General features: G+C 35.6%; 2 protein-coding genes across 4 annotated transcripts in view; one reads left to right on the top strand and one right to left on the bottom strand.

Moving 5' to 3' along the window:
• The window catches only part of slc25a40 (solute carrier family 25 member 40), an 8,162-nt gene extending 5,642 nt beyond the window's left edge, over positions 1–2,520 (bottom strand). Inside the window, exons 1-2 of the mRNA XM_015392920.1 lie at positions 2,322–2,520; positions 2,042–2,146 (exon numbers count right to left, since the gene is read on the bottom strand). Of these exons, the coding sequence (XP_015248406.1) occupies positions 2,042–2,141 (100 nt within the window). The 5' untranslated portion in view covers positions 2,142–2,146; positions 2,322–2,520. The remainder of the gene's footprint in view (positions 1–2,041; positions 2,147–2,321) is intronic.
• Positions 2,521–2,946: 426 nt separating this feature from the next.
• Positions 2,947–12,846, top strand: dbf4 (DBF4 zinc finger). 3 transcript variants are annotated; one of them, XM_015392880.1, is made up of 13 exons: positions 2,948–3,188; positions 3,276–3,414; positions 4,584–4,747; positions 7,301–7,504; positions 7,608–7,658; positions 7,756–7,825; positions 7,935–8,011; positions 8,135–8,177; positions 8,272–8,317; positions 8,401–8,526; positions 9,533–9,641; positions 11,437–11,552; positions 11,645–12,846. In XM_015392880.1, exons 2-13 carry the CDS (start codon positions 3,360–3,362, stop codon positions 12,402–12,404), a joined length of 1,821 nt encoding a protein of 606 aa, XP_015248366.1. In that variant the 5' UTR covers positions 2,948–3,188; positions 3,276–3,359; the 3' UTR covers positions 12,405–12,846. The 3 variants fall into 3 exon arrangements, with proteins under 3 accessions (XP_015248364.1, XP_015248366.1, XP_015248367.1); XM_015392881.1 differs by having other exon boundaries at positions 2,954–2,997; XM_015392878.1 differs by having other exon boundaries at positions 2,947–3,414.
• Positions 12,847–15,488: the final 2,642 nt, after the last annotated feature.

The following is a 15,488-nucleotide window of genomic DNA, read 5'->3' as shown; positions in this document are numbered from 1 at the left end:
CTTATATTATTATCTATATTGCTAGAAATATAATCCCAACTTTTCATCAATAAAACCTCAGTTGGACAATAATCTATGTCATATAACACACATTGTGTCAATGCAGCAGAAGTGTTTGTTAAAAACTAGATCCAGCCTTACTGCTTCCAGAGGACTTAAGAGGATAAGCAGTGGCCTGGTGCATCTTATCCGATCACACTGATTAACTAATTATTAGTGGGTGTGATCTCCTCTAAAAAAGCAAAAACTTGCCAGATTTGGTTGGTTAATGTGGGGTTTAAGGTTTTGTTGTGCAGTTTAAAGTCCCAGAAGAAGGAAAATAAGTGAGACCCAAAAGTAGCTCCTCATCCATCAGATTCTTTGACAAACGTATGCAATAAGTTATTTGAATTTTTCTGGTCATTGTAATAATAATGTTAAATGTGCATTACAGTCCACTATCCCAATTTTCAAATCACAGAGACCCTCAATTTTTTGTCCATATTACGTTTAACAAAAGTAAGCAATTACACATCTCACTCCAACTCTTTAGGTGGTGGCAACATTCTTAAAGTTGGTTTGCTGCCACACAGAAGGGAAGAGAGGGATGCAGCTACTAGCACACAAAATCATGCATGCAGGCAGAATCTAGCATTTCTTTTCCACACAAAGGTTACAGTTAAGTTCTGTAACAATGGATTTTTGACAAGCAAGCTTCCAAGGTCATGAAAAAACCTAAACCCTGGAGTAATTTACATCATTGTAGTTGGTGCAAAGAAAATTTGAAATAAAATCACAATTGCAATATTGGTTTAAAATAACTGCAACTACATTTTTGTCAGAATCGTTCAGCCATACTGTCCACTGAATGATCTGTGATATATCCATGTGATATCTGCATCTGTTCCAGACAAAAACTTGCTTTATTATTCTGCTAAGAAATATACTGTCTATAAATACATTTCTGTACTGTTAGGATAATTATCATTGATGATGTGTGAGTTTATTACACCCTGGTATGGGCTGCCAGTTTTTGCATCAGAACTGACATTTTAATCTAATTAGAACAGATCCTCCGTCTGGATATACAGTTATAATGTTCATTCTGTACTTGGCAAAGATTTTAAAATGGAATGAGAGCAGTGTCCTTCAGCTAAGAACAAAGTGTGATATTTTGATAGAATGTCTAATCATCTGCTAATGTGTCTGATGTAAAATAATATGATGTAGCAGACTGGAGATGTATAAAATGCCTTTTTAACTATTAATCTGGGCCACTTCCTGATTGATGAGCCCAGAGGTGAGCAGCTGCCTTCTGTATATTCTAAGCAATTTCTCTGATCTAAGTAAGATTACAATTTCTATCAAAATCTGTTGTCATGTCTCCTGGTTATTTAATACATAGAAGTTATGAAATGTAATTTTCTTTTCAAGAAAAAGATCTGGAAAGATAGAGCACCAGGGTGCATACATAGAGCTATATATCATAGTACATGTTTTATTTTATATCATATATTCTTGTCTATTTCAAAGATTATTCCACCATTTATTAGTGCATTTAAATATATATATTTGTTGTTTTCTGCCTTGTTAGTTTTTGTTTATAAGGAGATAATTTCCCTACTGATGTATAAAGGCTTATTTATTGTATCTGCACTTTAAAATGTATGCATCTAATGGTTGAAGATTGATACATTTTCACATCAGAGCAAAGAGGAATGGAGATGATTAGCCTGTTTTTAATCAAGGAAAGTGCCAATTACCGGTTAATCATGTTTTTCTTCTGCCTCCTGCATTTTTCACGTTTTGCCAGTTGGGTGCAAAGAATGACTCATCAAAAATAAAACCATGAACCATACGATTTAAAAGGAATAAACGCTTAAAATGAACTCTAGTCATATAATCTAGAGAAGCACCTGTAAGTAAATACCTAATAAATGCAGGTTTTACGTAAAGGGTAAGCTGCACTATTTAAGGCACCAAAGCAGGTGTGAGGAGATAAGTATCTGACTACATAATCCATGTATAAACAGATGTTTAATATAATGGCAGGATTTCTCACCGAGTAGTGATGTAAGCAGGGCTCCGGAGCAGGAAGAAATCATCTGCTGGATTGGAGTAATGCCTTCCATGGCAGGAGAGGCAACACTTTGACGAGTCATTTTGTCTTTGCAAAAAAAAAAAAAAAAAAGGGATATACAAAGTTTATACGCATTTATGCATATCCGACACTGCTTGCTATAACGACATTATTACTATGTTATTAAACGACCATCGTAGCCATTATATGGAGAGGTCTTTGGCTAACCGTAGTTAGCCGCTTGCCTTACTTAACCACCTACCTTTTAAAACACAAAACCACAAACGACGTCTTCAATGAAGTCAATCATGGTCCCGTTTAGGGGTTTTATCTTCAAATAACACGATAGTGAATCCTGTCCTAAAGGCTATAATAGAAAGCCACAAATGAAACACGTGTGTAGGATCAGAGGGTCATAACCCAAAACTAGCAAGTGTGTTTACACCGCAAACGGTACAAGATGACATAACAAAGCGGCACAGACCGGCAGATTCAACATATTATTTTTCATTATTTAATCATATAAAAATAATATTAGAAAATGTTTAATTTGGGTTGAAATTTGAAAAACAGGACTTTATCCGATTTTTTTTTTTAAATTCCATCTTATGTAGCGAACTGCGAAGAAACAGCACATTTAAGCAAAAGGAATGAGTTTACGTAAGTTTGGGGTTGCCAGGTTATAGGAGTTTCGATGAAATGACACAAGGAGAAATATAGATTGCTGTATGGATCAAACACTCTGGTAAGCTATTTTGTTTTCAAACAAATTCCTCCTATTGACATTCCTGTTTTATATTGTTCTTATCATATTGCTTTAGTAATGGGATAAAGAGAACCATATTTTGTGACCGGAAACTAAGAGACCTGGCATCCCTGAGTTGACACACCGGATTTAAAAGCGGGAACCGACCGTTGGGAGGAATGTGAAGATAAAAGTATATAGTCGATAGTTTTGATGCAGAAAGTCACCGGGCACTCAAATTTCCTCAATTTAACAAAGAAAGAAAGTCTAGTTAGTTCAGCTATTTAACTTTTTATAATAACAATAACAACACATATCGTGTAGAGCACTTGTACAGCCTCCACCGAGTTTGGATTAGAAACCCGGATACATGAGATTTAAATGGTAGGCATGTCGTTGTAACCTTTATATAAATATGATTCTAAATTAGTTTTTTTTTTCTTCTGTTTTTGTTTGTTGATAACTCCCAAGTCCGTCATACACACTGAGCTGAGGACTGTATGGGTTAAAAAGGACACGGTCTTCTTTTGTTTTTCTCTGTGAGAAAAAAAAAAAATGAAACCGAAACAGGGTCAGAATCATCATCAGAGTCCTGGACCCAACTGGCAAGGTACAGTCTTGTTTGTTGTTTTTTGCAATTTTTTTTTAGCTATTTTTAGGTTTTCCAGTATAGATTCCACAGTTTTTTTTGTTTTGTTTTTTACACAAAATACAAATTGACATTTATACATTCAATACGCCTGCTATGGCTTAAAATCATGGCTATTGGGGAATTAAAAAATATAACTTAAAATAACAACTGAGTTCAGCCAAAACAAGATAGAATTTCCTAAGCAAATTCATATTGAACTTTTAACTTTGCAACAAATACTCGTTTGCAAGCCTTTCTTACACTGTGTACAGCAGTCTTGATCGTTTTATTTGGGCATATTTGTAAGTTTTCTCGACTCTGACTGCTTTTATAACTATTCATTTGTCTGCTGATATTTAAAGTAACATTTCATGACGTTGCTGTTTTTAGTTATTATTTTACATAGATTGATGGAAATATACATTAAAATCTACTAATTTTATTAGGTTTGAATTATGTATACCACAGAATACTTATAGTTTGCCGGCTTTAGTTTTAAATAAACAGTTCTTTAATAGGTGGTGGGGGAAGTTGGTTTCAGCAAGGGCTGAAACAATTAATTAGGTTAATGAGTTTAATCGTGATTAACTGATTATTCAAATAATCATCAACTAATTTAGTAATCGATTAATCGTTAAATGGAGTACAGAGACTGTAAAATACACCTTTAGCTGACATTGCGACCCACTTAGTGCAGTAAGTTATCAAAATAGTAAAAAAGTATTTTAATATTTTGCAATTAAGAAAAAAAAATGTTGTCTGTCAATATGTTCTCTCCAGAACTCCACTAGTGGAAAAGACTTATTTTCACCTGGTTTAATTTCGTAAAAAATCTTGCTTAAGAAACCTTTGGCTATCTGATTATTGATTAATCAAAAAAATATTCGACAGATTAGTCGATTTGCAAAATAATGCAAAAATAGTTGCAGCCCTAGCTTCAACAAAATTCATGACTATTTTCCAGGTTACGTTAGTTTAAAGTTGATAATTTTATGTCTTTTTTTTTTTTTTTTTTCAAAATGACAAAATGGCACCTTCTAGATGCCAATCTGTGCATTAAATCTTATGAGTGAGGAGAAGTGGTTCTTTTGTTTTTGAAATGTCACCACCACAAAACCTTTTAACAGTTTTTAAATGTTTTACTTTAGGAAAGGCTGTGGATGAGAAGACCTCAGTGAGCAAGGCAAAGCAAACTTCTAAAGTATCATCTTCAGCACATGTCAAACCTTTTGCTGGGAAAGTGTTTTACCTGGATCTACAATCCTCCAAAACAGCAGAGACACTGGAGAGAGACATCAAGCTTCTGGGTGGGGTAAGAAAACTCACTTATTTTTGTGTTTGAATGGTCTGTGAGTTCTCTTGTACAAGACTTCCTTCTGAATATCCTCCTGCTTTTCTCCATTACCAAATATCTCTCTGCCCATCAGTGTTGTTTTTGAAAACCATCTTAGATTAAGTCTTAGTCTTCAGGATGAAAACTTTATTATTCTTAGTCGCATTTTTATCATAATGATGTGTGATAGTTTTAGTTGAATAAAACTTGAAAAGGTTTGAGTCTAGTTTTAGTCAGTTTTATTTTACAAAAAAAGTGACTTTTACAATTTCAAATAACAGATTCTTCAGACTGACAGCCCTTTCCAAGATACTACAATTGCTGGATATAGAATGCTTCTGTACAGTTCATCATTGCTCTAGGCCAGAAAACTTTGATTTATAGAATTCAAATAAACTTTTTTATGAATTGAATGCCCTACTTTATACAAAAGAGTTTCACAAAAGTTTTGAAAATAGGAGATTTAGTTCAACACATCATATTGATTAATATATCAGACAGACAAGCTAACAAAATGTACAAAAAAGGAATGGTTTTATACATATAATGTTTCCATCCCGATGCAAATACTTCCTAATCTACTATGAATTATGCATTACACACAGATCAATAAAATCTTCATTACTCCAAACAAGCAAAGAAAAAAAAAAATCTTCTTTCTTCTTTGGCAATTTTGGCTTTATTTCTGAGAATTTGCCCCTTGGTTACCACTACTCGGGTCAAATTAGATTTAAATTTACAGGGTTTTGATATAAAAAAGAAAATACAGAGAGAACCTTCATAATTACCTTGTAATGCCGTGCCAATCCAGACCTAAATTGAATGAAGATGCTAACTAAAAGGTTGAAATATTTAAAGGAAAGAGAGAAAAATTTAATATCAATTCATGGAAATATTTACATAATATTTAACTATATAGAAACAAGAACAGTGAGAGAGAAATGTTCAAAGATCTATGCACCATTTCATCTGGCTTTTTATCCAAAAATAAACAGTATGCAATGAAATATTTTCTTTGGATAGAATTTAGGGATTCCTTTTGGTAGAAATTGAAGGACGTTTAGCATCACCTCTTGTGAGCTGGAAGCAATAAAATCTTGATAGTTAGACAAAGGGATTTTTTATACTTGTCAGAGGATGATCATCCACATAGTTTATTAAGTAGCGACAGCAGGAAGAGCACTGAACCATCAGTGTGGTGCATAAAGTACTGAGACTCTGAGCTACACACACGCCAAGACGCATTTCATCACAAGCACAGCTGGAAGAACAGTTTGTCAGAGTTTAGCGCGCAGTTTTGTCAGACACCTGGACCATTCTGGATTATTTAAACCCATGCCGATGCTGCCATGATCCATCTTTGGTCATGCTGAATGAGAACCGCTGCATGGCAGGTGGGCTGCCTGTTCAAACAGGACGCAGCAGCACGGCTGATACTGCTTAGCAGATTGTAGCACAATGATGCATTTTAAATGTCTGACCAACTACCCGCTAATTTTTATTTAGTCTCATCTCGTTGACTAAAACTCTCACCCATTACTATCAAGTTATCGTCAACAAAGATCCATCTTTAGCTCATCGGTTTTCATTATCATCATGAAAAAAAGGAGCGTCGACAAAATAATTTCGTCATTCTCATGGTTGACGAAAGCAACACTGCTGCCCACAACAAGAACTGAATTTTTCAGAGAGTCTGTCTTGCTTTCTCTACCACACTGAACACACTGGCTTATTAGATTAGTTAACACTAATAACTGAATATTCATTAATTTAGATCTGACTTATTATTTGTACACTGCATAATCAATTGCTATTACCAACCCACTGCACTGGATAACAAGCTTATGATATAGCATTTCATGGATTATTAAGTAGGTAATGTACAATATTGGATAATGCCAATGTGGTTGGGGATGAAGATACAGAACACCAGCTGAAGCCTCTGACAGGCAAGCTGACAAAGCCCATCTGTTGCAAAGAAAAACTGAAGGAACTAAACCATCCTTTATCGAATCAGCCGGTTTGGCAGAGCCAAATAAAATTGTCGAGCTGTTCTGGCATGCATGCCAGTGGCAGAAAGCTTTGCTAAAATGGCTCTGATAACCATCCTACTGAAAGGTAGTATTTACTAATGTGTTGTAGTGGCCTACCACAGTCTTGTCTGGACCTACCACAGCCTCTTATGAATCGAAGATGTAAAAAAAAAAATATAAAATTAAGTAAATATATATAAATATTAAATAATACTAAAATTTCATTTCTTTTGTCTTTTACCAAAAAGCAGACATTTGTGTTTTGTTTTAACCTATAACTGATCTCTTGGAATTTTGCTTTGTAAATGTTTTTAAAATGAGGTGCACAATCAGAGATTTAGATGTGAATTATGAAGCAGCAGAAATATTTACAAATTGATAACCTTGGTCTGCCTTAAACTGCTCGAATCATTTTATTCTCTGTATTGTTGTGGCTTTTTTAGATGTTAACAATCTCTGCCCTGAAGTTTTATCCCATCTCTCTGTTCTGTTCATTTAGACTGTGGAGAAGTTCTTCAGTAAGGAAATCAAGTATCTGGTATCCAACAAGTGGGAGGCAAAGCATGTGCACTGCCTCAGACAGGACTCCCCTGTCCCCAGTCCCGACTCTGGACTGAGTTCCCCACACCCCCATTCCAACCGACAGCCTTCTTCAAACAATGTGGACAATGTTAAAAGCAGACCTCAGGGTTCAGTGGATACAGTAAGTCTGTATTGGTGTTTTATTTTATTATTGATAGCACATTGCTTCAGATGTTCAGATGTTTTTTGGATACATTACATTATTAACTTTGTTTCTGTCATAGGTGATCAAGAGTCGAGGGAAATCTCTGGTGGAAAGAGTCGTGACAGGGCAGGTTTGTTAATGCAACACTGATATTTACCATCATTTACAGATTTTTATATGTAGATATTTTTTCTGGACTGACTTTTTCTGCTGTTTTGGTCTTTTAGGGAAGGGTACAAATGGACAGAATCCTGTCAAATGCGCTGGAGTGGGGTGTCAAAATCCTCTACTTGGATGGTTGGTTGTTTTAGCTTACGCTGGTGAAAACATGATTAAAATATAATGTTATGTCTTCACACTTTTATGGTTGTTTTTTCATTTTTCTTTTCTGTTATGTCACTTTCAGATGTATTGGTTTATATTCAGAAGAAAAAGAAAATTTTCAGGAACCAGGTCTCAAAAACAGCTGCTGATAAATTACAAGTGAGTTTAAAAATGTCGGAATAAAAAAAAAAAACCTATGGAAATTTTTTATTTTTTTAATTTGAAATACACTTGGTCAACATTATTAATTCCCATTTTATTTTTTTTAATCTATTATAATAGGTGAAAGTTGAAGCTTCAGCAAAGGTTTTTCAGAAATCAAAAGGTAAATATCTGTAGTTTCAAACAGCTTTCATTTATATTCAGATCTCAGATTACTTTTGTTGCCTGCATGCTCAATGTTGTGATGTCATTTGCAGCGGGGCGGATCGCTAAACCTTTTATTAAGGTTGAGGATTCAAGCAGGTATACCAACATTTAAAGGTGCATAACATGTATTGCCTCTCTTAAAAAGTGTTTACATATAATCAGTACTTTTCTTTTATCAGACATTATCGACCGATCTACACCACAATGCCACACCTGCCTGAGTTTTACCTGACGACAGCAGCTCCCTACAGTCCGTTCTGTGTTGAGGGGAAACATCCCTCTGGAATCAAACAGCATGGACACAGGTATTCTATTGTGCCTTGGAGTTATGCCAAAAATAGTTTTATTGTGACTTTTGTTACACCTTTGCATATGCCCAAAGGGAGCCTTGATTTTCCTTCATTTCCCTAAGTCCTCTGTGATCCTGATGTGCATTCCAGTCTGATACATGCAAGTCAGACTAATTTTTGAGAAACTCTCCTCGGCCAGAAAATAATGGGTTTCAAAGCACAGCGGTGTGCATGTGTTCTGCCTGTTAGCATCAGCTTTCTGCTATGCTTTTTCTGCACTTGCGACTTGATAAACTGTAAACAAACTGCAGCACCAGCAAGTATGAAAAATGCTTCTGCCCAGATTTTTTATTCCTTATCTTCCAGCAAAATGTCTTTGATTTATTCCAAATTTATGCCTATACTATATCTAAAATGTTATCTTAAATTAGAGTTTTAGATATAGACCCAGATGACAATTTTTTTTTAATCAGAATTCCTCTACTTCTATTTTGTCAAATAAGATTTATTTTTTATTTTATTTTTGCAAAGTTTATTTAGTCAATTTAATTTTATATTTATATATTTTGTTTACTTTCTTTAAATTAGGTCCTAAATTTTTGTGGTGTTTGGTAATCTTGGCGACTATGAAACCTGTGGTATTAGTACATAGTAGGTTATTCATAAATTGGGGCCTTATAAGAGCAAAACTGGTATAATCATTGAAGTTTAGTTTTTGTTGAGCTGGGGATAAATAGCTTCTAAATTTTTCTGTGTCTTCCTCTCAGCAAACAAACTATGTAAGTGTTGCATCAACCAGGGTAACAGTTTAGCCAGAAAGCTCACTCTGACACATTTCATTTCCATTACACAGATAAAAGTCTTTGATCATGTAAACAAAAGTTAACATCTGTAAACATTACTTATGATTCAACTGAATAAGATTGAAACAGGCTTTAGATTTAACAAAACACGTCTAAAATGGCTAGCATCAGAACTATAATATGGACAGCTATTTGAAACTTATTTTTGTCTCTTACAGGAGAGTGAAAGCTGCAGCTGCTGAGGAAAAAGGCCGAAAAAAGAACAGAGAGAAGAAGCGAGGCGGTTACTGCGAGTGCTGCTTAGTCAAATATGACCAGCTCAACATGGTATGATTGCAAAAGAGATGGAAGCATGACAGCATTTTATTTGGATATTCTGTGACATCTGTTGTAATTCAAAAATAGAAATGTTTTTTTTAAACACATTACTCACTGTCTGACTATAAATCACTCACTACATACACTGTAGGTGCCCCGTACTGGATTTTCTGGGCTAGAAGCCACTACTTTTTCCCCACGCTTTAAACCATGCGGCTTATGCGAAGGTGCAGTTTTCTGTGGATTTTTCTTCAACTGCCAGGGGGCGTATGTCAAAGTTTGAAATCAAAGAAGAAAGTGTGAATTTTCCTTTAGCACAACCACATGCTAGCAGCAGGCAACAAGGAGAACAAATGTCGCGAATTCACACAGCGGTTACAGTTATCCTTGTTGTTTGTTAACATTTTCTGCTTTGCAGCTTTTGGAATAATCTTCTTTGATATAGCTTTCTGAAGTGGCAGTTTTCTGAGGAAATGACCCTTTTGTGATCTGATCTCTTGACATTTATTTGCCACATTAAAGGTGTTGAACCACGGAAGAGTCTGTGCGCAACTCCTGCAGAGCTGAACTAAAGACATGACAAAGCACTATCAATCACGACAGTACTCGCAGTATGATGTTCTGATCTAGACGGCATTTATCTCAAAAAATTAAAGCCTGCAAAAGAGCTGTGAAGTTCTTCACATATCGATACCCAAACAGAGACAGACTGTTGGAAATTACACACAGTTTTTGAATAATCCATGAGAAACAGTCTAGTATGTTATGAGAATCATTATTTTTATTCCAAACACTCTCTTAATAGGATAAACAACCCCTCTCCCTTAGACACCGTATAGCTTTCCAGCACTAAGGCCTGAATGAATGAAGCTCAGAACTCACTTATCAATATATGTTAAAGGAAATTAGTAGAAGATATATATTTTTTCCCACTTCAGACTATATATACTTTGGAGTTGCCCAGATGTGAGTTGACATAGCTTAATTACGGAGAGACTACTTGATTTTTCTTTTTTTTTTTTTGGTGAATGCCCTACTCTGGACCAAGAAGACATCAGCCAGACCTAATTTTCCCAAATCCGTTTGAGACATCTAAACATTTTTGCTGATTGGAGAGTCAACTGACCCTAGGAAAGAGATGGCATTAGTTTATGTTCTGGATAAGTCTGCCTGACTCTTTGAGTTCTTAAACCAGTGATAGTGACACCCTGTGAAGTCCTCACGTTTTTAACTACTTTAAAGTCCGCAAGGTTACAGCTATCCTTGTTGTTTTTAACATTTTCTGCATTGCAGCTTTTCAAATAATCTGCTTTGATATAAGTTTCTGAAATGGCAGTTTTCTTGAGAAATGACCCTTCTGTGATCTGCTCTCTTGTGACTCACTGCTAATTGTCATGTTATCAAATATTCTTCCCCATGACTATTGACCAAAATGACATCCTGTACCCTAAACTATCATTTTAATTTTCAGAGGAACTGCTTTGATGGTTTTCATTTGTGTTTGTCATGCATTATAAATCATATAAATATTATAACTTGTTTTAATACTCTTATTGATTGTGGATTATTATAATATGGAACATGATATATTAAAAAACATGTATAAGTGCTCCTTTTGTCCCAAGTGCTAAACATATTACTCACTGTTTGCTATGTTGATTAATTATTAGTTTACCTAGAAGCAGGTTTTGTCTGCATTTTGTTTGTTGTGTGGAGTTAGTCTCTGTATACCCCGATGTCTTCACTAATTGACTCTAGTCATTAAATCATCACTGAATAATTTAACTGAGTGATTTTTGTATAGCATCTGCAGAGTGAACGTCACAAGGCTTTCTCCAGGAGTGATGAGTACATGGTGGTGGACCAACTGGTTTCTGCTTTGCACTTCAGTTTCCTTCCCATCAAGGCTAAAGCCTCAAGGTAATTTTTCCTTTTCAGTCACGGCATAAAAAGGAAACTGATCAGTTTTTTGTTTTGTTTCCACTCAGTTAATTTCTGCTTTTTCTCTATAGGCCAAAGTGCAGTGTATCCTCTGTTCTTTTGGTACCTGAACCATGTGGGGAAGCTGGCCCAATTCTTCAAGGAGATGACAGTCCCTCACAAACCATTAAGGAAGAGGAGGATTTGATTGGAGATGCATCTGCAGAATCATATTTGGGAAACATCTGTGTACAAGGAAAGAAAAGGAACTGCTACACTTACTCGGACAGCTCCAAGCACAGGTTTCTGGTTTGCAGAAGGACAACTAGACGGAAGCTTTCAACTCCAAAACCTGAGCGGATCACCAGTCCTCAACTGAATTCAGAAAACACTCACTTAGATGGGGAATTTGTTGCCTCCTCTCCTTCCAAGGAAGACTGTGTTAGTTTTGTCGGCAAAATTCCTCACAAAGACACAAACAGCTCAGTTTCTTACTTGCTAGGTACAAACTTTCGAAGTGAGGCATCAGCGAGCAACTTCAGTGCAGTGACACATGGACCTGAGGATACAAACAAGGATGCTATTCTGTCTGAGTCTGTCCATGAACTGAAAACATTCTCACAGACTGAAAACATTTTCTCTGAAAAGGAAGAAGAAATCCCTTATATGCCAATAGTGTCTACACTGCAAAAAATTGAGAGAAAGATCAAAGTTTATAAGCACAAAAGACGGAAAGTGGACACAAACCTTGAGTCTGTAGAGCAAGGACCTGAGAACTCGCTACTGAAACTTTGGGAAATTTTCCAGTCTAGCGACGACATGGATGAGGAGTTTCTTGGCTTCATTGACTAGATGAAGCCAAGAAACTACTGTTTGTACTGTAATCCCTAAAGTGACTTAAAAAGTTTTATTTAATGCCAAGATAATTGGAAAAAGAACCGTCACTAAAATGTGATATTAAGAGACTTTAAAGACTAAAAATAAAAAAGTAAATACCTTTACTGAACTTTTGACAAAACCTTTTTTTCAAGAGCTCAGGTAACCCCTCAAAAAAAGGAAACCTAAGCACAAATGTTTCACCATTCTTGAAACAAAAAAACAAACAAACTTGCATGTATGTCTTTAATGGGTTAAAAGCCTGAAAATCACATTTTTTGTATAGTAAAAATTTAAAATTCTATCCCATTTCACTTTCTTTTTCTTTCAATTTTTGTGTTTCTGAGGTTGAAAACTGCCAGATTGATTATTGCTTTGACTTTAAGATGTGTTTTATGAAAACTTTAGTTTTAATATTTTAATTAGTATTATTTATTTCTGATTTTGATATACATTTTCTGTGAACCTGATGTGGAAATTAAAGAACGTTTTCAAAGCTTATTTTTTACCATGATGTCTTTTTACGGTGTCATTTGACATTAGTTAAAGACTAGCTCTAAATTGTTAGTAAAACAAACTGATTTTGTAAACACAAACTTTAGAAATCAAAAGCTAACAAGAGTTAGTTAATTTACTAACTTGGTCGATATACGGTCTAACTCATCTGATATCATGAGGTATAGTTATGACTTTACACCTAGTTCCAGATCTAGCGCCCCTAGTGGCTAAAAGGTATAGTGTTGCCTTTTGCACCTGGAACTCACCCTTTGCCCATCATTTATGCCATTTTTGCCAATCAAGTTGAGAATGTGGGGACACTGATTATTAAAAAGGGTGGGCAAAATATGAGCAACCATTAGATTTACAATGGTAATGGAGACTGCTCAGATCTGTTGCAGATGTTTTACTTAAAGCTCACGTCAATGAGGCTTGATTTGCAGATTAGATAAGAGTTAGGATTTTCTTATCTGTTCTTGAAATGTTCTAGATTGAATCAGGACGTGTTGCCACATCAGCTCTTTAAGCCTTCATGTTGTGGGCAAGGTTCTAAATATGCAATTTCATGATTTTAAAGTGGCATAAGACTTGGCAGTAGCTTAAGCAAATTAACCCAAGAAGGGTTTCCCTATTATCTTCCCTATTATCCCTATTATTATTTTTTTTTAATGAAACATATGCTCCAGGGAATCCAGGCAGCCCCTAGAGCAGAGATGACCTACTTATCGGTTTTAGTTTACCTAAAAATCCATTTCTAGTAAGTATCCCATTCCTCAGGTTAATATTTTAACCTCTATGCCAGTACAGAATGCAAAGTACCAAATATAATGAGAAAGATAAAATACTAGGCCATATCCAATACAGATAGGGCAAAAGGGCAATCACCAAATGACTTCAAAACCCATAAAAGCACAACTGATTGGAAAGACCAGGAAAACATGCAAATGAGTGCAGTGTCATACAAAGGATTGCGGCATAACCTCAATAACTTCAATGTTTTCCAGGCCAAGGACCCCAAAACTGATGGCGAGATGGAGTGGGGACCCCATAAGTATATATATTGTGTGAAATTGTGTTATATCAAACTGGTCCTGTAGTCACTCTATTACAGATGGGGTAATGTAATGAAAGTCAATTTCTCGCTGGGATTATTAAAGTATTTCTGATCCTGATTCCTGGTTGATGGGACAGGTGTTGTGAAGGAAACGGTGCCCAGCTTGAAAGAGCTCCTGTGTGTCGCTGAATGTGTGCATTGATGACTGAAAGGCATCTTCTGCTTCCATTTATCCGTTTACTACAGTGTGTTGAATTCATGCTAATGTGTATTTAAAGACATTTCAATTAGTAGAAAAAAATAGCAGGGGGAAATATATAAAAAAGTCTAATCAACCAAAACTTTCGCGACCCCCATGCAGTACCTCTGTGGACCCCCTAGAGGTCGCGGACCCCCTGTTGAAGACCTCCGATATAGATGGTCTGTTCTTTCTGCTGCCTTCTAGAAAGAGGCTATGAAGCATCCGATGCAGATCCAGCAGATTCCAGAACAGGTTCTTCCCCACTGCCAATAGACTGCTAAATGTTATGTAAAATGGGTTATTAAATTAAAAAAAAACAATCAAAAACAAAACAAACTGAAATGTTGGAACTGTAAATACACAGTCATATGTTTACATCACTTTTGTTCATCACAACGTTTTTATCATTGCTGCTTACTTGCACTTTAGAAAATGAAATAGTCTAGAGAATCTTAGACTTAGAAGATGTAGACACATGGGCTACATATTTTTGGCACTAATAGAACCCCATATAGGACATTAAATGAATGGGGAAAAAAAACAAGATTTATTTTTTATATCTTAAATATTGTCTTACTGAAAAATGCTGTGACTGGGAGTTTATTTTTATGCGGTTGGTAAACAATCAGTGAAACAGAAGGCTACCATCTGCGGTGAACTGTTCAGATTTGTTCCCTTAAATGCTGGAATGCAAATGATCTCATCAGCTCTGGAAGATTTAATGGGACATTTTGAAAAACGCCAAAATTCTTTAAAATATGAAAACAAAGGGCTTTTGGTGATTAAATGTATATATTTTTTAATATATATATATTTTTTTTTTTCATCACAGAAGCAGGCCACGCCCTGGTTCGCATTTTCTTTATTGCGTGAAATCAATTCTTCTGTTAAAACCTCACGGTTATAATAAAGCTCATTTAATTTTCCCAATTTTCTCTGAATGGGGGTGGGGCCTTAGCAAGCCCTGGCAGATGATGGAGTGAGTCATGATAATAGCGGGCAGGATTGTGCAGGAATGGCTCTCCAGCATTAATTCACCTCAGAACCAAGCTGAAGTTGGCTTCCGATTCGAGCTTCCCATTCGGGAAATTAATAAAGGGCAATTCCACTTCATTTTTCCCTACCTTCAGCATCTTTAATCTACTCTAATAAAAAAAATATACCTACACATGTCAAACCTGGACTAGTTTATTCTAAACTAGTTTTAGAATAATGACAACCAGGTTTGGGTTTTGTAAAGCCTTTCTCTGATTTGTGAAACTTCAAT

Source organism: Cyprinodon variegatus, unplaced genomic scaffold (assembly GCF_000732505.1).
Source record: "Cyprinodon variegatus isolate N-32 unplaced genomic scaffold, C_variegatus-1.0 Scaffold613, whole genome shotgun sequence".
NCBI lineage: Eukaryota > Metazoa > Chordata > Actinopteri > Cyprinodontiformes > Cyprinodontidae > Cyprinodon > Cyprinodon variegatus.
This window is presented reverse-complemented; position numbering and strand designations above follow the sequence as displayed.

What these genes read in the sequence shown, in the direction of transcription:
- dbf4 (XM_015392878.1), top strand. Translation starts at nt 3,360, where the DNA reads ATGAAACCGAAACAGGGTCAGAATCATCATCAGAGTCCTGGACCCAAC. An exon ending in ACATCAAGCTTCTGGGTGGG is followed by an intron (nt 4,748 to 7,300) that starts GTAAGAAAACTC and finishes CTGTTCATTTAG; the next exon opens with ACTGTGGAGAAGTTCTTCAG. An exon ending in CAAAATCCTCTACTTGGATG is followed by an intron (nt 7,826 to 7,934) that starts GTTGGTTGTTTT and finishes TGTCACTTTCAG; the next exon opens with ATGTATTGGTTTATATTCAG.